The sequence below is a fragment of the Miscanthus floridulus genome, chromosome 13, assembly GCF_019320115.1.
Source record: "Miscanthus floridulus cultivar M001 chromosome 13, ASM1932011v1, whole genome shotgun sequence".
Classification (NCBI taxonomy): Eukaryota; Viridiplantae; Streptophyta; class Magnoliopsida; order Poales; family Poaceae; genus Miscanthus; species Miscanthus floridulus.
The window spans coordinates 74052971-74075999 of NC_089592.1; the positions used below are offsets into that span (position 1 = coordinate 74052971).

A 23029-nucleotide genomic window follows, 5' to 3' on the forward strand; every position below is an offset into this window, starting at 1 on the left:
GGATCGTGCCTCATCTCCGTATCTCCGTTTGAGTGAATCTGAAAAACTGCTATAATTTCAATAAATAGGTAATGCTAGGAAGGCAGCTGTCCGGACTCGGGGTAAAAAATGGCAGAGATGTGATATTTTATATGACATCATTCTTTCGAAACCACAGCACATTTCTTCAGCCTGTTGTTTCGACTGATTTAATGTGAGAGAGAAATACTGTTCTGGCTTATAATCCATGATCGTTTATAAGTAAACAAGCTGCTTGATAACCATGAAATGACATCTCAAGCTATTTTGGGTAGAAGAGGTGACTAGAAAAGTCATCGGTTGGGTGTGCAAAACAACCAACAGAAACCAGCAGAAGCACAAAATGCTCGCTCCTCTTCCAATACTACAGGAAAGTCAAGACACAACACATCGGAGATCGCTGTTCACGCCAGTATCGTAAACAAGAAGGAACTTCATGACCATGACTATTTACTCAAGTCTTGATATTGAAGTCATGGCAAAAAAAAAAAAAAAAAGAAGTGTAGTCCAACAGCTGGAGATTATTGCCTTGCCCTTAGCATCACAGCCGATCCAAAGATGAGTTGAACAGAAAACAACACCACACAGAAAATAGACAGGGAGACTAATGGTGTGCTGCGACAGCAGGGGCACCCTCAGCTTCCTCCTTGGCCTTGCGAGCAGCAGCTCTGATCTGACGTTGCTCCTCCTTGTAGATCCTGTTCCTGCGCTGGAACTGCAGAAGAGTCACAAAGCCCGAGTCAATATTCTCCCATAAGTTCATCTAATATCAATTACCAGATGGAAAGCTCCTCACGGCTATTTAAACCCCAAGACAATATAAACAAGCAATATAGAGTTCATACAGGCGTTACATATTTCACTAGCTTCTTTTGGTATGTGAAATCAGGGGCCTAAACTTTGAAACCAAAACAGGAAAAAAGTAACGTGACAACAGCAGGATGCCATTGGACATGTTGTGAAACAAGTATTCCCTCTGTTCCAAGTTATAAGTCATTTTGGCTTTTCTAGGTATGATTTATGATTTCGACATATGAACCTTTTCATATCCTAGCAACATTCTCAAACAGTTTGGGGATTATCTAGCTATCCAATCAACTGAAGCATGAGGATGGAACAATTACAGTTACCAGTACCTGAACCAGAACAATGTCACTTGTGGAAATTACAGTAAATACTACTGCAGAGTCTTCCAATCAGAACTTTTATACAATTTATTTACGTTTATCAAATGACACGAGCTGCTAGCATAAAACCATCACCCAAACTTGTCCTGATCAATTCAAAGGCCGGATTACTTCCATGGATCGCAAATGCCGTACCCTAGTCGCTACAACGGGCATGAAGTAAACCCTCCAAAACGGATTATCATCAGCTCGACACCAAATTCCGCTACAAAATTGGGGCAAAACGCCGCATCTATTCTTCCATACTATCAGTGACCGAGACGATGACAACAGCAGCGCAGACCCAAAAATGACGCATGGTAAAGAAGGGAAGCCAACAGCACGGCAGATCTAGGCAGCCGGACACACACAGGTAACACGTGGGAGGATTAGTGGGGATCTGACGCTAGGGTTCGGAGTCGGAGGCGATAAATCGAATGAAATGGAGAAAGCCGACAGGCGGGCGGGCGGGCGAGCGGACGGGGGTAGATAGCTCACCTCCTTGGAGTGGTGGAGGCACTCGAGGTAGTCCTCGCGGAGGAGGCCGCAGTCGGAGGGCTGGCGGCAGCGGCTCATGCACTCGCTGAACTCCAGCCAGAAGTCATAGCAGCGGCCCTTGTTCCCGTTGATGCCCCAGCCGGACGCCATCGTCGCCCTCCTCTTCCTGGCTGATCTCTGCCGGTAGGGGGTCTCCCAACCTTTGGCTGCTGCTCCTCGTTCTCTCTCTCTCCACGCCGGTCGCCGTCGGCTCGGCTCGCCTCCGTCCCTCACCCTCCCTCCCTGACTCCTCCTTGGACGGATGGTCCTATGACAATGCTGGCCCACCAATTCAGGCTGTTCGCGGGCCATGTATTTTCGTTGGGCTCCAAATCTACTGCCCATTCGGCCCACCATCTACTAATGGGGAAGAGAGCGCAGTGCGTGTTTACTGTTAAGCGCCGGGATTGATCTCAAAAAAAATGTCAAGCGCCGGGATTTTTATTTTTATTTTATAAAATTCGTTTTTTGCAAATTTTTTTTTTTGATAAAACACTCAAAAGTAAAAAAAAACTATAAAACTATGCTACTGTCGAAGATTGGAGCAGTGGGAAAGACATACTGGTTGAGCCAACGAAATATTGGTTACTGCCGGTTGAATTGGCGGAATCTTCTTTTCTACTAGCTCTAAACATTATATCAATTAATCTAATACAGATATGACTTCAAAAAAAAGTTATATTATAGATCTCTTGGGTGTGTACAGTATTTGTATAAACATTATCCCTATATGAGGTTACATGAAAAAGTTATGATTTTTCTAAAATATTTTGCACTAGTTACCTCCGTTCCAAATTATAATTCATTTGACTTTTTTGACCCCATGTTTGACCGCTCGTCTTATTCAAAAAATTTATGCAAACATAATCAAATTTAAGTCATTCTTAAAGAACTTTTGTTAATAAAGCAAGCCACAACAAAAGAAGTGATATTTTGCACAAATGTTTCAATAAGACGAGTGATAAAACTTGGGGTCAAAAAAGTCAAACGAATTATAATTTGGAACGGAGTTAGTAGATAAATCAAGGCAATTTATTCACACCTTTACATAGCACATCTTCAAAAAAAAAAAAAACTTTTCTACATAGTTAGACATGAAGATAAAATTTATGTAAGAATTATATTTAACGAAGAAATCTATAAATTTTTAGTACATAATAATTTTCGTTTAAAGCCATCTTGGTACCAAAATAAAATATAATGTTTAGATCTACAAATATAGATTTGAATATTGTATCAATCTTTTAGGTATTGAAATGACCTCAAACAGAAGTCATAAACTACGAAGTTATAGTTCTCTTCTTTCTGTAAAATTGTCATATAAATTTTATCTTCATCCCCATTCATATAAAAGTTATGATTTATTTTTTAAAATGAGCTGGCAGAAAAAGGAAATTCCGCCAATTCCATTGGTGCTATGATAAACTATATTCGGCAGATCTAAGTGGCTCCAGTATCACCAAAAACCAAATGGTGCTTATTCGGTGCGTAGACAAAGGTTTCAGGGGCACGCAGCCCAGCCGTACAAACCAAATGGTGCTTATTCAGCAAGCTAAGTGGCACCAGTATCACCACAAATCACACTTTGCCCACGTAACCAAATCAACACCCTCTCCTTGCAAACCCTAGCTTATCCCCTGGCTAGAGCCCCCCACCGAGCATGCGAGCACATCTATGATCTAAGACGACTGCTGCACGTTAAGAAGCGGATCGTTCATCATAACATTAATTACAGAACAGCTGAGGATTACCATGTTTTCTCTTCGAATTTCTATTCCTACTATTCACCACCGTACAAAATTTGTGACAAGTGCTATGAAACCCTGATTGCAGCACCTTCGACCACCTGCAGGTCCCTCCAATGGCCCTCCCCCATCCAAGTATACTAACACAAGTGACCCTTTGTAAGGTTTCTTTGTACATTTTGTTTCTCTTCGAATGAGTGCACGTGGCATGACTTGATAAGTACACCAGTTAGCAGCCTTCATGTGGGCCACTGGTCAGATAATAATAACCAGATTAGTGTCTGATGTATAATGAAAAGTAGTTCATCAAAATGCTCAGCTAATTCAAATTTCTGAGAACTGATGGAGACCATAAAGAGTGCTGCCTTACCTGTCCAATTTTTGCAGCACATCAATACTGCCCAAGGAAAGGCTCAAGCTAGTGTGACCTTTTTGCCTTTGGACTCTCTTGCCTGCACCGAATTCTTCCAGTAATTATTCGATGAATCTCATCATGTAGCAAAAAATACTAACCGGATACTGGAACTTTTCAACGAAAACATCATGGTTTGACTTTTGAGGATTTAAAAATGAGAATGAGGTGCACCTTTGTCGAAATAGACTTCCTGGATGACACAAATTCACCAAACTCTCTATCATACCGCTTCTTCTCGTCTGCTGGTGTGGAAGGTCTAGCCTTCCTAGTGACAGACATGAGAAGTTCTTTGCTGATGCACGGTTCTCTTTCTGGGACACCGTTCTCCTGGTTGTCCAAAAGTTCATGAACTGCTGCTAATCCAGCATCCGTTAGAATAGCAGCCAGATCAGCACCAGTAAATCCTTCAGTTAGAGAAGCAATATCTTCGAGACTGGCATCACTTGCCAGCGAAACCTGAAGACATTAGAAAAGAAGCAAGCATTGACAACATTAATGACAGTGACAATAACACTCTCGTAGTCTCGTGAATTCATACAGATTCACAATATGCATAAATGTATTAACCTTCTCAGCTTAAAATCATTCACAAAACTGAACAAGATTACAAATGAGATCCCAATCAAGACAGGCTGAAAAGTGAGCAAGACAAAAGGTAGCACTGTTCTAAAGATGCAAGATAACAAAGAAAGAACATAATTCCTGGAAATTTTGGTGAAATTAGATATTATGACATGAAATCTCTCATCATGACAGTCAACACAGGAAAACGTCACAGAAGCAACAGCAACCATTTTCCAGAAAGAAGGCTCACCGTCCTAGAATGCACCTTCAGAATTTCTAAACGTTCATCCCATCGAGGGAAATCACAAAAGACTAGACGATCAAACCTTCCAGGCCGCAAGAGCGCAGCATCAATTAGCTGTGGCTTGCTGTGCAAAACAATAAGCAATCCCATCAAAAGACGCAACACAAAATAATTAAATAAACAAGCTACTTAGTCACAATTTCCCTAAGATTAGCCCAAAAAATATCTTTATGGCATTTTCATCTCTCTGTAAAAGTACAGAATAAAAGAGCTCGAGACTAGGACTGCAGAAACTATAACAGTTGTCATGCTTTGCACAGCGCTAACCTTGTAGCTGCAAATACAAATACTCCAGTCAAGGTTTCCACACCATCCAGTTCCGTCAAGAACTGCATACAAACGAAAAATGCACACTTAGATTGTTCTTTTGTTTTCTGGAAATAACAATTAAGATAAGATAATTTATCATTATAGCAGCAAGGAGAGTATGAGACAGTTGCTTACCTGATTAACTACACGATCAGAAACTCCAGCACTATGGGTTCCTCGTTGGGGTGCAATGGAGTCAAATTCATCAAAGAATAATAGGCAAGGTGCTGCTGCAACGGCCTTTGCAAAAAAGTCGCGAACCTGGAATTGGTTTACTAACATTACAAACGAGATGATCTAGGTGTCTTCTGTAATTCTGATCAACACCTATACTCGTAACTGGAGAACAGGGTTGAGTAAAAAAGATACAAGGAAATATCCTAAACCTTCAAATATCTTTAGCATAAGAAAAAGGGAAAAGGCATGAACGTTTGTGTAATGCTCAAAGGAATGAAAAGTTACTTACAGATTGCTCAGATGAACCAATATACTTATTCAATAGCTCTGGACCCTTGACTGAAATGAATCGCAAAGAACAAGCAGCAGCTGCAGCTCTCACAATGTGAGTTTTACCACATCCAGGTGGTCCATACAAGAGAATGTTTGACCGCAACCGCACAGGTGCCTTGGTAAAGATATTTGGGTATTTTGATGGCAGTTCAAGAGTCTACAAGAAGGCACACAAATATAAGTAGGAACATCTACACCCTTAAAAATATTTAGTTTTTTTTCCATGAGAGTGTTGATGAAACCAACACCCTTAAAACAAGAAAGCAAGAAAATGTGCACCTCTTTAATGATAGTTACTGCTTCATTTAGCCCTCCAACATACTCCCAACCACCATCTTTATCATCAGGAGCATATTTCCTAAGATCACGCATGGCGACTGGAAGGAAGCCATGCATTGCTTTAGAGAAATCTTCCATCAGCAAAGTTCGTTTCAGAGAGTTGTGAGAAGCATTAGAAGGCAGAAGAAAGCGATAAGCAGCAGCATGCACAGCCCTATCAACCAAAATTTCCTGCAACACAATAGCATACATATAGGATGAATACCTTTTTCTCACCTCAATCCATGCAAAAGAATATTTGTCTGCTACTGTGAATATTTGTGACTTTGGTTCATAATCATAACTACCTAAGAAACACGTTTTTCCTTATTTTTGCTTGTTGAAAGAATTGGTCCATAATTATGATCACAAAAAATATGATTAAGTTGGTTATAAAGACCATTGTATGATAAGAGTTAGAATTACCAAGTCATATGCATCATAACCTTCACATTTTGATGCTATCTCTGATAGAACTTCCTCAGAACACAGTAACTCATGCTCCTCAACTTGATGTTGCAATAGTGCTTTGCGCTCAGGGACTGCAAGAGCAGGAAGCTCAATATGGAAATCAAATCTCCCTGCAGGGTAAAAATGTGTTTTTATTAGTATACTTGAAGTCACTGACTCAACTAGCACACTTTAAAGAAAAATAGAAAAAGAAGTAACCAGAAGAAGTTAAGTCTTGAGGAAGGCTCTGAAGTGATTGAACTGAAGCCATAAACGCGATAGGTCCATACCCACATGTATTTCGAATCTTATCCTAGAAAGCAGGCATGCCATTAAAAATAAATAAATAACTATTCACAGGGAAAAGGATAACATGGTAAAATAATTGTAACAACCATAATCAACACTTATTCTTAACAAATTTCAACAATGTGAATAAAGAAAAGTGTAATGGCATATCCTTACCTTGTACTCATCCATAATGTCAGTCAAATATCTCACAAGAGAATCAGAAGAACTGGACGATTGAGATACTTGAGGATCTGAAGAGACTGAAATTACACTGTCCAGATCATCAAATATGATGATCGAAGGTGAATGAAGCAGTGCTTCGGATATTCTGTCTTCAATTTCTTGCCTTGTCTCCTTAGCCTTGCCAAGTGCAAGTTTGGAACAATCTATGTATATTCTGTTCTTCAAAAAATAGATGATATCATTAAATTGCAATGTTCTTCCTTTCAGAATAAGAAATGCGCAGAAAGATTGTAAAAAGTGTTTTACATGTGTGCCAAGATATCTTTACGGTCTTCAAAATATTTTGCAGAAGCCCTGGTCAAAGCTGTTTTGCCAGAACCCTGAAACAGGAATAAAGCCAAACAAAATTGTAAATAACAAAACGAAAACCCTACAGTCAAGTATAATTTAACATTATGAATTATGATATCCCACGTGAAAACAGAGAACACCTCATAATCACAAGTTTCACAAAAGAAACTGGATGTTACTTACTCGAGGCCCATAGACAAGAACATGTCCAGGAAAGGGGAACTTTATTCTGTTAAATAACCTTAAGCTAGTTGCAGATAAGAGCACAGATAACCCTTCAGAAAGGAAAGGATCCAGAAAATAAAGTCAGTCAACAGTAAGAAAGGCACCATCCAGAAAACAAACAGATGCAGAAAAGGAATTATTTGCCTATCTGGTTAAAAATTATTACTTTTTGTCACATCTGACATTGCATTCTCCATCCAGCCTAAAGAAGATCGGGTCAGCTTGAAACCATCACTGGAGCCACTGTCCACTAGGGAATCAAAAGATACAGGCTCACCCAGCTCCAACTTCCCGAAATGCAGTTCAAGATCATCGGAATTGCCGGTTGGAACACTCCAAGCAGTCTCAACATTAAGTTGTGAATTGTTGAAACTAGAATTTTCAGAAGTAAGTGTTAGTAGGTATAAAAATTCAACTCCTTTGGTTCCTTCTCTATCTGTCGCTTCTAAATGGAGCAAAATATTGGTTGGCAAAACTATTGAATTCATCTTGGTATGGCTAGCATGCAAGCCCATTTCTTTAAGGTGTCCAATAAGCCAATGCTTAATAAAAAATTTCTGCTTTGACACTGATTCAGAAATGCTCTCAATATCTGCACCTTGAAGATTTTCGCTTTCACTGTAACGAGCTTTCTGGAAGAAATCAACATTTTCTGAAGGAATCCTGGTTATCCTCGAAGTGTCCGCTTCCTGACTGACTAATTTACTGCTATCATGGCCATCTTTCACAAGCATCTTGAACTGTAAAGGAGATATTGTCACTAGAGGTGCATCCTCCTTGATGTTGGCTGAATATGTCTTAATATATACCCCTAGGATCAGTAAACACACTTTAGTATTGTACAGTAAACAGCAGACAAGATTCAACAGTACACTGACAAAATAGTTGCTGGGAAATGCTTTCTCAATCAAAATTCAAAGTCTATATAAGAATTCAGAGACTATATGAGTTAGCTGTTTCAAGGTGAAGGGAAGAAAGACCTGCGTACTCACATGAATGTACATCAGCACTTATGAAGTGACGAATAGAGTAGGGAAGCATAACATGCCCTTTTGCAACAGAGTCTGAAAGTAAGATATAAACAATGGCTTCATGGGCCCTTTCTTTAGTTACTGAAGTTCCCTTTTTTGGTCCAACTTCTTTGCCTTTTAGAGCTAGTCCTTTCTTTGACGATTTAGGTGAAACAGTGACTAATTGGAGATTGCCAACAGAAATACTTGCAGCTGTATCAGGATGAATTAGCACAGCATAGCTGACAACCACACCTATCTCAACACCTTTATATTTGAATGTATGTGCATACTTTCTATCAGCTGCTTGAACACGCAGGAGTGCCTTTGTTTTGACTTGTTCTTTCAGTGCACTTTGCTTTTGCAGATCCTGAGAAGGCTTCTCTTTTCGTTTTTTGGGTGCAACAGCAACTTCAGTGCCTGGTACAAGTTGAACTAAAAGAAAGAAAAATACAGTGGATCCTTAGCAATAGATAAACTTAACAAGTTAAAAAAGGAACATTATTGAACAGATTATCTACTATGAAATTAATAACATTACATGCTATTATATAGAAGGGACGTTGGAACAACTAATACGATGCCACAGTTTTTTTAAAGAAAATCTTTAGCATTTCTTCATAAGGTGTACATTAGTTACAGTAATACTCATCAGACAATATATACTCATGAATGTATCAAAATTGATACCCATACTTCAAATTCTGAAAAAAAAATTCTCAAAAGCGCAGGAGAGCTGCACTTCATTATATTAAGAATAAAAAGTTTAAATTCTGAAACATTTTATTAGAAGGAATAGGATGTAATTTTGTCGCCAAAAAAGATGTAATTAAGCTGGATTTTTCAAATATATATCTAAGTTTGGAAAATGTAGCTGCTACATACTAGTAAGATATGTTAGACTACACATAACATGTTTGGCTGAAGTTAACATAAACCTTAAAGACCATAATTCCATTAGGCACCCAGCATGAATTATGATGTAGATGGGTATCCCCAAGTTAGGTGCCATAGGTAATTAGTCTTAGGATATTGTGGGATCCATAATCACCTAGTGCCAAATTCCAAAGTAAAGGGAAAAATGGACAAGAATATGGATAGCACAAATTTGTTTACAGGTGAATCAGAAATGACTTCTGGAAGATTAAATCAGAAGGTAAAGAGTTATCGTGTTTAGTGAAGTACACAACAGTTGCTTTCTACCATGATTACAGCATAATTACTTATTAACAAGTGTCAGTAACCTATTTCAAAACGAATTCACACAAACTTAATGTTCATATAGAAAGATGAACAAATATATCACCTTTGAGCTCTATTATATGTAAAGGATATTGAAAAGAACATAAACTAATAGTTGTAACACAAGTTGTATAAGTTAGCACAATAATGCAGAAAAAAAATATACCAACTGTCTTCTCAGGGAAAGATGACACGACAACGAACTTCACAATATTATGTCCATCCAACCACAATGGGAATTTCATGCCCTCATAAACGATGCCGACCTGATTTCAAAAAATAAATAAATATATTTATGCACCAAAAAAAATTAAAAAGGTAGCAGGATGGAATTACTACACTACGCAAGAATAACAGACATATTGAAGGAAAAAAAGAGAAAGCAAAGAACACCTGCTTCAAGATTGTTTCTTCAGCCAAATCAGCACGGCTCTCCAGTATCTCCCAGTCATCCTCACTGTAGGGTTCAATATTGACTGAGTCAGCTTTGGCCAAAGAGCGAGCTACGTTCAACTGTGCTGTAGTTCCGTCAGGCAGCGAGATGCATTCGGCTAACTCTTGTGCAACCTGCAAGACAGACCATTCATATAACAATATCGCAAATATCTGGTGCGCTTTTGCTGCATAAATATAATGTACACCCACAGGAGGGTGTTTGAGGTAACCAAACTGAGGACAAGCAAGAGAGGGTTGTCAGAGTTCTACATGCAGAGATATCGAAAACAATACAAAACTGAAACAGAAATATGAAAGAGCTTGAGGGTTTTGATCCCTTGCTACAAGGCTATAACTCCAAAATCTCACGTCAAACTGTGAAGACCACAGCATCACTCTGTGTCTCTGTCGACACTCCACGACCAAATTCACTCCAGTATATCGAGCAAGTGACAAACTTAATTCCGAATTTCCGACAGCAAGCATCGATTCAACCGAGCTGGAGGAAGGAGCGAAGGGATATGATGCCGGTGGTTCTGGTTTCAGGAACCAGCGCGGTGGTGATTGGACGTAGCCGCGGTGGTGGACGAGGACAGGCAGAGGCGGTGGACTGGTGGCGGACGAGGAATGGCAATGTTACTGGCCGCGTTGGCCCCAACACGTGCCTCAACTGCAACCAGGAGGGCCTGGGCACGTGAGTGTCCCAGCCGCGCCGTGAAGGTGCAGAGCGAGGCGGTAGAGTTGAAACCGTGCTGGCGCGCTGTGGCAGCCTGGTGGAGGGCCTGGCGGCGGAAATCAGGCTGGGCAGCGTGACGGGAACCAAGGAAGGCATAGGCGCACGCCAGTACGCCGAGTGCGATGAAGATGGCGCCTGTTTCTGGCACATGCTTCATCAGCCTGGAACAGAGCACGCCGGCGCACGCTACACGGCGCACCACGTTTGACTTTTCCGCACTGCTGCGCCTACTCGGCGTGCAAGAAGAGGTGGACAGCGGCTGGTACCTGGACTCCGGCGCTACGCATCACATGACCGGGTGCCAAGAGTTCTTTGCTGATCTGAACACTGGCGTTCGAGGAACGGTCAGGTTCGGGGACGCGTCGAAGGTGAGATCAAGGGCGTCGGGTCTATTGTTTTCCAAGCCAAGACCGGTGACAGAGGGTCCTTCATGGCGTCTACTTCATGCCGGCGCTGAGAACTCTATCCTAAGTCTGGGTCAGCTTGATGAAGGAGGGTCCAAGGTTGAGATGTACGATGGCGTGCTCGCATTTGGGACAGAGCCGCCGTCTGCTCGCCAAGGTACACAGAGGAAGATAGATTGTATATTCTGCCTCTTGAGGCTGCACAACCTCTCTGTCTCGCGCGCGCAAGGATTGAGGCTTTTCCTGGCACGAGCGTTCGGCCATCTGCACTTCGACGCACTCCGGCGCCTCAATAATGGAGATGGCGCGCGGATGCCATGGTCGACCATGTGAGCAGGTGTGTTGACACTGCGTTACCACCAAGCAGAGGCGGCGTTCCTTTCCGCTGCAAGCAGCATACGTGCCCAGAATCAGCTTGAGCTGGTGCACGGTGACCGTGCGGTCCGGCACGCCAGCGAACCCCGGCAACCGCTATATCTTTCTCTCGCTCGCCACGCGATCTCCACCTCGTTTTTTGGGGCTGTGCTGCTGCCATCCAAGGACGCGAGCAGAAGCAATTAAGAGGTCAAGTGGCACAGAGGTGGAAAGCGGGCGCAAGTTGAAGGTCCTTCGCACCGACAATGGCAGGCAATTCACCGTCGGTGGCGGAGTTTGTTGCAACTGCGCTGATGAAGGTATATAACGGCATTTCAGTGCCCCTTATTCACCGCAACAGAACGGTTGTTGAGCGCAGGAACAAACAGTGGTGGCCATGGCACGAGCTTGTCAAGCAACGCGGATGCCCACGGGGAGTCTCTTTTCTTGACACGGCTTGTGCTATTTTTTCGATCCCCGACGAAGCGCTGAAGAATGCCACTCCTTATGAGGCGTGGCACGGCTGGGCACCAACGTCGCCATCTCAAGGTCTTTGGCTGTGTGCTATATACCGCGGCTTACTCAGCTGTAACTTGATGACCGCGGCGAGACTGGGTGTTTATCGGTTATGCGGAGGGGCCAAGGCATACTCTTATCTTGATCCAGTGTCCCAGCGCGCATGTATCCGCGATGTGGGTTCGATGAAGGCTGCGGCGGGACTGGTCTGGTCATACAAACTCACATCCCAGTCAGCGGGCATTGATTTCTTTTCTCTTCCCTGGGGAGGAACTCCCGAAGCAGAAGTTCAGCGTCGCCTTCACTATCTCCTCTCGCCACATCCCTCCTCCGCACATCCTGCATCGCCTGGTTTCTCTCCGGTGAATGCAGGAGAGCCTGCAGCGGAGGCAGAGGCGCCTGCGTCGCCCAGGACACCCTACACCAAGCTCCAGTAAGTCCTCAGGTTGAGCATTGACCCCCCTGGAGGATGATGATGAAAAGGGTGGATGCCTACCACGACGATGAAGAACTCCGCTATCGGAAGATTCATGACATATTGGTGATCAGCCAACCCTCCGCCGGCGCAGCGGCTGTTTGCAGAACTGAATCTCACCCATTTCTGGTGAGCCTACAAGCTATGAAGAAGCCACAAGATGATCCAGATTGGCAAGCAGCGATGGAGGAGCTGAGATCAGTAGAGCGGAATGGGACTTGGGAACTTGTTTCTCCCGTCCTGGTCACCGTCCAATTTCACTGAAATGAGTGTTTAAGCTGAAGAAGGATGAACATGGAGCTGTAATTAGCACAAGGCAAGAATTGGTGGCCCGTGGTTTTGTGCAGCAGGAAGGAGTTGATTATGAAGATGCTTTTGCACCGTTGCAAGGCTAGAATCAGTGCGTGTTTTGCTTGCCCTAGCAGCACAAGAGGGATGGGCAGTACATCACATGGATTGTGAAGTCTGCATTTTTGAATGGGAGAACTCCAGGAGGAGGTTTATGTTACACAGCCTCCAGGTTTTGTAGTACCGAGAGAGAAGAGAAGAAGTGTATAGGCTGCACAAGGCTCTGTATGGCCTAAGACAGGCTCCTCGGGCATGGAATGCCAAGCTTGACTTGACTCTCAAGCAGATGGGTTTTGAGCAGAATGTGTATGAAGCTGCTATGTACAGGAAGGGATCAGGTGACTCCCTACTGGTAATTGGAGTCTATGTTGATGATTTGATCATCACAGGAGTCAACCAGCAGAAGATTGAAGCTTTCAAGGTAAAGATGAAGCAAACCTTTGAAATGAGTGATTTGGGTCTTCTGTCTCTCTATCTGGGAGTTGAGGTGAGACAATCAGAGGGGAGCATCACTCTGAAGCAAACCCATTATGCTAAGAAGATACTTGAGCTTGGTGGTATGGCAGGTTTGTAATCCAGCCACCACACTCATGGAAGAAAGGTTGAAATTGGGCAAGGAAAGCACAGCAAAGGAAGTAAATCCAACTCAGTACAGAAGACTGGTTGACAGCTTGAGATACCTAGGGCACACAAGACCAGATTTGGCTTTTGCTGTAGGGTATGTTAGCAGATTTCTGGAGAAGCCAACAACTGTACATCTTCAGGCTGTGAAGAGGATCTTGAGATACCTGGCTGGTACTCTAGATCATGGGCTCTGCTACACCAGAACAACAGGCAAAGCAAGGTTTGTGGGTTACAGTGATTCAGATTTGGCTGGAGATGTTGATTCAAGCAAAAGCACAACTGGATGTTTGTTCTTCCTTGGAACCAGCCTGGTCAGCTAGCAGTCTGTCAAACAGAGAGTTGTTGCTCTGTCTAGCTGTGAGGCTGAATATGTGGCGATGACAAAGCTGCAACCCAAGCTTTGTGGTTGTCAAGACTGTTTGCAGATTTGTTGGGAAGAAAAGTTGAGGGTGGTGGAACTCAGAGTAGACAATAAGTCTGCTCTGGCTTTGGCAAAGAATCCTGTTTTCCATGACAGGAGCAAGCATATTAGAATCAAGCATCATTTCATCAGAGATTGTGTGGAAGAAGGTAGCATCAAGACAGAGTTCATTCCCACTGCAGATCAGCTCGCTGATATACTAACTAAAGCCTTGGGCAAAACCAAGCTGGAAGAGATGAGGAGCAGGATTGGGATCAAGGAGATCAAGATTAGTTGAAGCAGGTCTTAGGGAGAGAAATGTAGTTAATAAGCCCTGCTTCCTAAGCACTTCCTAGATAACTATGCTAGTTAATTATAGTCATTAAAGACCTTGGGCAGCCCAAGAGGTGTGTACGGCTGCCAAGGCACCTATCTGATTAGCTATGCTCTAGTGAGCTGTTTGTAATCAATGCAATGTCTACCTCTATATATAATCAAGGAGACGGCCTGGGGTTTAAGGCTGTTCAGGCTAATCAAGTCTGTGTTACCTCCAACACTATTCACTCTTTCAATTTCAATTTATAGATATTATAGATTAGTTTATAACGGGGATGAACTTTCAGTTTCAGAATAGCTAACGCGGCCATCTTTTTTCTCTTGTCTTGCCCTTCTTTTATGGCACTAAGTATTAAAATTTAGAATTACCTCAGACAGTACATACTGAGCTAAGGCATGTGTATATTTCGGATTAACTGAAGCTGAGGGTTTATTTCAATAGCAGATGGCGTGGCACAATTCGTTTTCCTACATTTTGTCTTTAACAAAAGGGAATCAACAGCTTAGTGACCAGAGCAGATGCCAGTGAATTATTAGGCCATTATTCTTTGATGCCCTCTCTGAATCACCTTTTGACTTTTTTTTGGATATATATCCATAATAAAAATTTTAAATAGTGCAAATGCTCCTGATGTAAACCAGGAAATTGTACATAATTGATGCCCGGCCAAGAGCAAATGCTTTAGCAAATGGGGCAAAGGGAGGGGGCTCAGAATCATCTTCTAACTACCCCAGATCTGAGGTAATGTTACATGTGATAGTTGTCTAGTATATAGGTGCCATTGCTTTGCATTATAGTAATTTCCCCACTCTTCTTCCATCAAGAAAAGAACATATTTTCTATCTTTAATCCACTGGTTCTGGGACCAGGTTCTTTTTTTAGGAATACAAAACATCCACACAATGAGAGATAGTCTTTCTCGCCTTAGGGACTATGTGGATGCTCATGGCTCAATTTCATCAAATGGAAGCCCTTCAGCTGTATCTGTTGTTGGAGATCGGGTAAGTTGATGGTTTGCATTGCTGATAGAATTTACGCTGTTTTGAGGTTGGCATCAATTCCCAGAATGCATACATGAATTTTGTCTGGGAATGTGGTATCATTTTCTTTACATGCCCATACCAATGGATAATTCTGAATCTATGTAACATCTGCCTCAAGCTCGTCAAATACGAAGCTGAAAAAAGCAAGACTGATGTTTTTAATTATTTTTCTTTGGCAGAGGAACCGTGGATCAACCTGGGGTGGAGGCAATCTAAATAGCATGACATCATTTTCTTCAACACTGGGGGAATGGCTAAACCATATCCAGAATATTCTGGTTGGTGCTTCATGGATTGCTGCACAAATTTCAGAAGAAGCAGCGTCAGTTCTTGTGCATTGCAGGTTTTTATCTTGATGATCCCTCAGTCTCTAATTCCCATTAATCTATTTACTGTGGCACATGGGGATTACAATGGTTAATTTTTGTTCCTTATGTGGGTTGACCTGGCATGCGACTATGTGAATGGGTAGGTAAGATTATTACTCTGTGTGGCTTGATTATCCCCACGGCTGTGCTCTGCGTGGCATGGTTACCCCCACAAGGCTGTGAAACAGTGTAGATCCTTCTCCTAACGTTCATAGAGTAATCTGTGTAACCAAAAACCTATGGCTTACTTTATTTGATTGTTTTTGCACTCTAGATTCTGTAAGCAATGTAGTTTATTAGTTAGGCATTTCAAAGATCCTGGTAATTCATAATGCCAAATATAATTTCAGTAGAACCTATAGTGTTCCAAACTTTGGCCCCTACCAGAATGTAGCCTGCAATTAACTGACAATCCTTTTGGTGTATTTTTGATATGAATAATCCTTTGGGTGTCATCTGAGGATCCTGTGTGATCTCTATAGCTTTGTTGCTTTGTCTTTGTAGTATCTGAATGCTTTATTTTTGCTACTTTATTTCTGCAGTGATGGATGGGACCGTACAACCCAGTTGGTTGCACTTGCTTGTTTATTGCTTGATCCCTATTATCGAACTTTCAGTGGATTCCAGGTACACACTTTGCAGTAGACTCATGGTAGCAAAATAATTATTCTCACATTTGTGATTCTATGGTAACTTTTAGTTTGTTTGGAGTGTTCCACTCAACATATGGTTATTTAATTGTCTATGTGTGTCACCGAAATGGAAAAATAGTGCTGGAGTTTATTTCCCTTCTTTCTTGTGTCGATGTGCAATGTGCTTGCATTCCATACTGTATGAGTCTGCCTTGGAATGTTTTACATATTCTTGTTGAGTCGTGCTTGATACTTGATAACTGGCTCTTAATTTTATGCTTCAGTAATGCCATCAGCTTATTGCCTTTCTTATTGCTGATAACACACTTCACCACTGGTTTAGGCTCTTGTTGAAAAGGATTGGTTAGCATTTGGTCATCCATTTGCAGAGAGAATGGGAGTTCCAACAGTAGCTGAGAATGGGGGGTCACAGTATGAGCTACTAAGGCAACCTTCTCGTCGGAAATTTAAGCAGTTCTCCGAGTAGGAACACTTTAGGGTCCATCAGGACCATCCTCTAATTCTTCAGTTCAATCCCAGACATCAAACAACTCTTCACCGATATTGTTACAGGTAGGTTCAATGCTGTTTTCTTTTTTCCTTATCTGCTTCAGTACTCTAATAATTGTTATCCTTGTATCTTGATGAATAGTATCTTCTGATGTGTTGATAGCTAATTTGTCATTCTGAACTTCTGATTCAATGATTACAACTTGTGACCTTGTGTTACTTCATTGCCTCGAAGACATGCTTTTCTGCTGTATGGATTGTTCATATTAGGCATGTTTGAAGGCTTCTCAACTTTTAGGTTTGGGTTGCAGAACAAACCTATGCCCTAAGAAGTTTTTTTAAGAAATTAGGTAGTACATCAGTAAGTACCGAGCAGCATGTTAATCACTAATCCTCTACAAGATTACCAATGGAGAAAACAACATCAATACTGGCTTTCAGTGGCAAAGTGCTGTGCTTATGAATAAATGTACTCCTTTTCAATTGTCACTATGTTCATGCATTGTTAGTTGTTTTGGATGTATCCATGTTTTCTTAATTACATGAGTCTTTTAATATGGCTTATAATACGGGTGTATTATTTTTCAGTGGCTTCGATTGTATCTCACAGTTGTTACGTCTGTACCCATCTGCATTTCAGTTCTCATCTGTAAGTCTTCTTTTCCTCCACAATTAGAAGGGTCAGCTACAAGTCCTCCATGAATACTCATAATCTTTAAACTGATTATATTTTTGCAGAAATTCCTAGTTGATTTTATGGATTGTGTGCTATCATGTCGCTTTGGGAACTTCTTGTGCAATAGGTATACATTGTTTGTACCCTTTTTTGTGATTTGAGCTAATGTTTCTTCCTGACATCCACTTTAGAATTGGAATAGCAAAATTATTGAATCATGACAATCCTCTGTAAGGAGACATGAGTTCACGTTTCAAATTACTTTTCTGGTGCCAGTGTTTCCCATCATGCCATGATTATATATGTGTTCTTTACTTGATTAGGGAAAACTGATAAGCAGCATGTTTTGTCCTCATGGCCTCACCACCACAAAGCTCATGGCTTATGAAACAATATATTTTTATTGGATGCCTATTTGGGTGGGGGTTATTTCACATATATTTGAATGGTAAAACTGTGGCTCTCTTGAGCTTGGTATTGCTTGTCCTATTTTGGCAAACAATAGTGTTATATCCTAGTTTAGAAGACATCATTTTTCATTCTAAAATTGTGTAACCCACAAGATTTAACTGTTACCAGTTGTGTTTGCAATATCCAGAGCATGATGTTCGTTTGTTCCTTACGTGCATATCTCTTGGTAATAATAAAATAGCTTGGGAGCTTTGGAAACATAGAAGTTCTTGTGTTTTTGAGGGAGGTAGCCCAAGTATCCAGTTGATGTTGCAAAAGGTGGGAGAGGAATGTGGTCTCTGGTGTGGATTGGTCTCTTTACCTCTCCTTTGTAGCTTGTTTTACTTCTTAATGAAATGAGACGCAGTTCTCCTGCGTCGTTCGAGAAAAAAACAAAATAGCTTTTAATTCTTTTTTCACCTGTACAGCTCGATTTACATTTATTGTATAATATTCTGCATAGCTAATTTTTGGTTTGAAATGGAAGTGAACGGGAAAGGGAGCAATCTGGTGTCACAAACTCCTGTCGTTGCATGTGGTCATATTTGGCTAATCTAAGAGCTTCTGGCGGCCACTTCCATGAGCACTACAATCCATTCTATGACCCAATAAAGCATAATGGTGCACTATTGCCCCCTGCTGCAGCACTTGCCCCAACACTCTGGCCCCAGTTTTATTTGAGGTGGACATGCCCCATTGAGTCACAAGGTGGTCATCTTGAATCCCAGTGGCATGCTATGAATAAACAATATGCAGATTCAATGAAGGTATTATCTATAGCATTGCATTTTATTTAATTTTTCGTGACCATTTTATTGTGGTACACAAGGCCATATTATTTGTTCAATTTGATAGTTGTTTGGAAACTTCTATTAAACAAGACAGAAGGACAAAACAAATTCTTGGTTGAAGCTTAACTAATAGGAGAGAACTATTATAACATTCAGTTCAAATTGCCTATGTGCATCAGATATGCCTTATAATTTTTCTTTTTACCATGGAATGGACAGGCAAAGGATATTGCTGAGTGGAGGGCAAAAGATATCAAATTGAAATTGGAATCTATGAAACAAGACTTGCAAAGGGAGAAACGTGTTAGTAGTACAGCTTTAGCCACAGCTCAAAGTGCTCAAAGGGAGAATGCTGCCATTAAGAAGGCGATAGAATCTATAGGATGCACAATTAAATTCTCGACAAGCGAAGACGAGGACAGAACTGAAGTGTTGTCGTGTTCATTACGAAGAGGCGCAGATGGTAGAGCTCAGCAAGATGAAAACGTTGACTTCTCTGTATCAATCTCTGCAATTGAAGACAGCCTGGTCTCGGATGCACCGGGGGACCATTTTTGCGAATCACTCTGCCCCTTGCGCACAAGAGAAGGGTGCAGATGGCCAGATGCTCCGTGTGCACAGCTTGGAAGTCAGTTCGTTGGTTTGAAGGCAAATTTTGATGCTTTTGACCGGTTGTCAATACAGGACTGCTATTTTGGACCAGAGTAGTTGATCATGAACCAGCTGTGTCAGTACACGCTTGGCAGTTGCCAATGGATTTTTTTAGTAGTTGGCACCTCCAGGTCTGCATCAATAGCAAAAGAATGCTGGGAAACAACTCAATGACGCATATTTGACGAGTATTCACAAATTCCTTCATTCAATATTTTTTTTCACTGTCTGGGTCCTCCGAATCTGCATCAACAGAATAGCCTGAAAAGCAAATCAAGGATGCAATACCTGATATGCATCACAGGATTTTTCTTGTTCCAATGGTATTATAAGCTTCTGTGAGGGAATTCCAGCCTTCTATGATAGTAGTTAGCAATTTGTTAGGAACCACTGGGATTGAAATCAGTCCCTGTATATAGTTTGGCAAGCCATTCATAATATAAGCAAAATAAAGTGAAACATGAAAGAGAGGATTAGTTTGTTACTCTTTTTCTGATAGTACAGTGTTCGACTTGTAACTCTTAGCCTTACAATAAGAGCCATGCACATCCTGCTTGGAAAGGAAATGTTGTACATGAAAGTATAGACATGTGGACTGGTTCCTGATCCTTACAATTGTTATGATATAGTTTTTTCAAGTGTCATTACCTTCCTAATGTTAACAGGTAAGACTGTCAACGGGTCGAATAAACCTTGCTTCTTTAGCTGTTCAGGTGTGACATACTTAAACATCTTGAAATTGTTACTGAATTTGTGAAGATAACCTTACGATTAGCGTTATGTTAAGCACTGAATTTAGGACTAGACGGGCTCAGCTGCAATGCATGGATCGTGCCTCATCTCCGTATCTCCGTTTGAGTGAATCTGAAAAACTGCTATAATTTCAATAAATAGGTAATGCTAGGAAGGCAGCTGTCCGGACTCGGGGTAAAAAATGGCAGAGATGTGATATTTTATATGACATCATTCTTTCGAAACCACAGCACATTTCTTCAGCCTGTTGTTTCGACTGATTTAATGTGAGAGAGAAATACTGTTCTGGCTTATAATCCATGATCGTTTATAAGTAAACAAGCTGCTTGATAACCATGAAATGACATCTCAAGCTATTTTGGGTAGAAGAGGTGACTAGAAAAGTCATCGGTTGGGTGTGCAAAACAACCAACAGAAACCAGCAGAAGCACAAAATGCTCGCTCCTCTTCCAATACTACAGGAAAGTCAAGACACAACACATCGGAGATCGCTGTTCACGCCAGTATCGTAAACAAGAAGGAACTTCATGACCATGACTATTTACTCAAGTCTTGATATTGAAGTCATGGCAAAAAAAAAAAAAAAAGAAGTGTAGTCCAACAGCTGGAGATTATTGCCTTGCCCTTAGCATCACAGCCGATCCAAAGATGAGTTGAACAGAAAACAACACCACACAGAAAATAGACAGGGAGACTAATGGTGTGCTGCGACAGCAGGGGCACCCTCAGCTTCCTCCTTGGCCTTGCGAGCAGCAGCTCTGATCTGACGTTGCTCCTCCTTGTAGATCCTGTTCCTGCGCTGGAACTGCAGAAGAGTCACAAAGCCCGAGTCAATATTCTCCCATAAGTTCATCTAATATCAATTACCAGATGGAAAGCTCCTCACGGCTATTTAAACCCCAAGACAATATAAACAAGCAATATAGAGTTCATACAGGCGTTACATATTTCACTAGCTTCTTTTGGTATGTGAAATCAGGGGCCTAAACTTTGAAACCAAAACAGGAAAAAAGTAACGTGACAACAGCAGGATGCCATTGGACATGTTGTGAAACAAGTATTCCCTCTGTTCCAAGTTATAAGTCATTTTGGCTTTTCTAGGTATGATTTATGATTTCGACATATGAACCTTTTCATATCCTAGCAACATTCTCAAACAGTTTGGGGATTATCTAGCTATCCAATCAACTGAAGCATGAGGATGGAACAATTACAGTTACCAGTACCTGAACCAGAACAATGTCACTTGTGGAAATTACAGTAAATACTACTGCAGAGTCTTCCAATCAGAACTTTTATACAATTTATTTACGTTTATCAAATGACACGAGCTGCTAGCATAAAACCATCACCCAAACTTGTCCTGATCAATTCAAAGGCCGGATTACTTCCATGGATCGCAAATGCCGTACCCTAGTCGCTACAACGGGCATGAAGTAAACCCTCCAAAACGGATTATCATCAGCTCGACACCAAATTCCGCTACAAAATTGGGGCAAAACGCCGCATCTATTCTTCCATACTATCAGTGACCGAGACGATGACAACAGCAGCGCAGACCCAAAAATGACGCATGGTAAAGAAGGGAAGCCAACAGCACGGCAGATCTAGGCAGCCGGACACACACAGGTAACACGTGGGAGGATTAGTGGGGATCTGACGCTAGGGTTCGGAGTCGGAGGCGATAAATCGAATGAAATGGAGAAAGCCGACAGGCGGGCGGGCGGGCGAGCGGACGGGGGTAGATAGCTCACCTCCTTGGAGTGGTGGAGGCACTCGAGGTAGTCCTCGCGGAGGAGGCCGCAGTCGGAGGGCTGGCGGCAGCGGCTCATGCACTCGCTGAACTCCAGCCAGAAGTCATAGCAGCGGCCCTTGTTCCCGTTGATGCCCCAGCCGGACGCCATCGTCGCCCTCCTCTTCCTGGCTGATCTCTGCCGGTAGGGGGTCTCCCAACCTTTGGCTGCTGCTCCTCGTTCTCTCTCTCTCCACGCCGGTCGCCGTCGGCTCGGCTCGCCTCCGTCCCTCACCCTCCCTCCCTGACTCCTCCTTGGACGGATGGTCCTATGACAATGCTGGCCCACCAATTCAGGCTGTTCGCGGGCCATGTATTTTCGTTGGGCTCCAAATCTACTGCCCATTCGGCCCACCATCTACTAATGGGGAAGAGAGCGCAGTGCGTGTTTACTGTTAAGCGCCGGGATTGATCTCAAAAAAAATGTCAAGCGCCGGGATTTTTATTTTTATTTTATAAAATTCGTTTTTTGCAAATTTTTTTTTTGATAAAACACTCAAAAGTAAAAAAAAACTATAAAACTATGCTACTGTCGAAGATTGGAGCAGTGGGAAAGACATACTGGTTGAGCCAACGAAATATTGGTTACTGCCGGTTGAATTGGCGGAATCTTCTTTTCTACTAGCTCTAAACATTATATCAATTAATCTAATACAGATATGACTTCAAAAAAAAGTTACTAATATTATAGATCTCTTGGGTGTGTACAGTATTTGTATAAACATTATCCCTATATGAGGTTACATGAAAAAGTTATGAGTTTTCTAAAATATTTTGCACTAGTAGTACCCTCCGTTCCTAAATTATAATTCATTTGACTTTTTTGACCCCATGTTTGACCGCTCGTCTTATTCAAAAAATTTATGCAAACATAATCAAATTTAAGTCATTCTTAAAGAACTTTTGTTAATAAAGCAAGCCACAACAAAAGAAGTGATATTTTGCACAAATGTTTCAATAAGACGAGTGATAAAACTTGGGGTCAAAAAAGTCAAACGAATTATAATTTGGAACGGAGTTAGTAGATAAATCAAGGCAATTTATTCACACCTTTACATAGCACATCTTCAAAAAAAAATAAACTTTTCTACATAGT

The 23029-nt window shown here is 41.7% G+C and overlaps 3 protein-coding genes and 1 pseudogene across 3 annotated transcripts; 1 reads left to right on the forward strand and 3 right to left on the reverse strand.

Annotated features, from left to right (window-relative positions):
* Positions 1-353: 353 nt before the first annotated feature.
* Positions 354-1963, reverse strand: LOC136501522 (NADH dehydrogenase [ubiquinone] iron-sulfur protein 5-B-like). The gene is made up of 2 exons (XM_066497047.1): positions 1683-1963; positions 354-733 (listed from the first exon to the last, which is right to left on the reverse strand). The coding sequence occupies exons 1-2, from the start codon at positions 1830-1832 to the stop codon at positions 623-625; spliced, it is 261 nt and encodes an 86-aa protein (XP_066353144.1). The 5' UTR covers positions 1833-1963; the 3' UTR covers positions 354-622.
* A 1214-nt stretch (positions 1964-3177) lies between these two features.
* Positions 3178-10966, reverse strand: LOC136500031 (peroxisomal ATPase PEX1-like). Its single transcript, XM_066495473.1, has 18 exons — positions 10624-10966; positions 10032-10330; positions 9805-9904; positions 8379-8831; positions 7553-8197; positions 7345-7436; positions 7117-7190; positions 6802-7024; positions 6556-6649; positions 6313-6467; positions 5848-6078; positions 5525-5725; positions 5194-5319; positions 5017-5078; positions 4696-4813; positions 4053-4337; positions 3837-3918; positions 3178-3717 (listed from the first exon to the last, which is right to left on the reverse strand). Exons 1-17 carry the CDS (start codon positions 10964-10966, stop codon positions 3880-3882), a joined length of 3540 nt encoding a protein of 1179 aa, XP_066351570.1. The 3' UTR covers positions 3178-3717; positions 3837-3879.
* Positions 10967-14711: 3745 nt separating this feature from the next.
* LOC136500032 (phosphatidylinositol-3-phosphatase myotubularin-1-like) lies at positions 14712-20026 on the forward strand (annotated as a pseudogene).
* Positions 20027-20567: 541 nt separating this feature from the next.
* Positions 20568-22176, reverse strand: LOC136501549 (NADH dehydrogenase [ubiquinone] iron-sulfur protein 5-B-like). The gene is made up of 2 exons (XM_066497067.1): positions 21896-22176; positions 20568-20946 (listed from the first exon to the last, which is right to left on the reverse strand). Exons 1-2 carry the CDS (start codon positions 22043-22045, stop codon positions 20836-20838), a joined length of 261 nt encoding a protein of 86 aa, XP_066353164.1. The 5' UTR covers positions 22046-22176; the 3' UTR covers positions 20568-20835.
* Between the last annotated feature and the right edge of the window lie 853 nt (positions 22177-23029).

Bases quoted from the DNA above. Each gene is read 5' to 3' on its own strand.
- LOC136500031 (XM_066495473.1), bottom strand. From the start codon at position 10,966: ATGAAGCATGTGCCAGAAACAGGCGCCATCTTCATCGCACTCGGCGTA. The intron at 10,331-10,623 runs GTTCCTGAAACC...TAGAACTCTGAC, and splicing joins GTCCAATCACCACCGCGCTG to AACCCTCTCTTGCTTGTCCT. The intron at 8,832-9,804 runs GTATATTTTTTT...TCTTTCTTTTAG, and splicing joins TTTCCCTGAGAAGACAGTTG to TTCAACTTGTACCAGGCACT.
- LOC136501522 (XM_066497047.1), bottom strand. From the start codon at position 1,832: ATGGCGTCCGGCTGGGGCATCAACGGGAACAAGGGCCGCTGCTATGAC. The intron at 734-1,682 runs GTGAGCTATCTA...ACTCTTCTGCAG, and splicing joins GCCTCCACCACTCCAAGGAG to TTCCAGCGCAGGAACAGGAT.
- LOC136501549 (XM_066497067.1), bottom strand. From the start codon at position 22,045: ATGGCGTCCGGCTGGGGCATCAACGGGAACAAGGGCCGCTGCTATGAC. The intron at 20,947-21,895 runs GTGAGCTATCTA...ACTCTTCTGCAG, and splicing joins GCCTCCACCACTCCAAGGAG to TTCCAGCGCAGGAACAGGAT.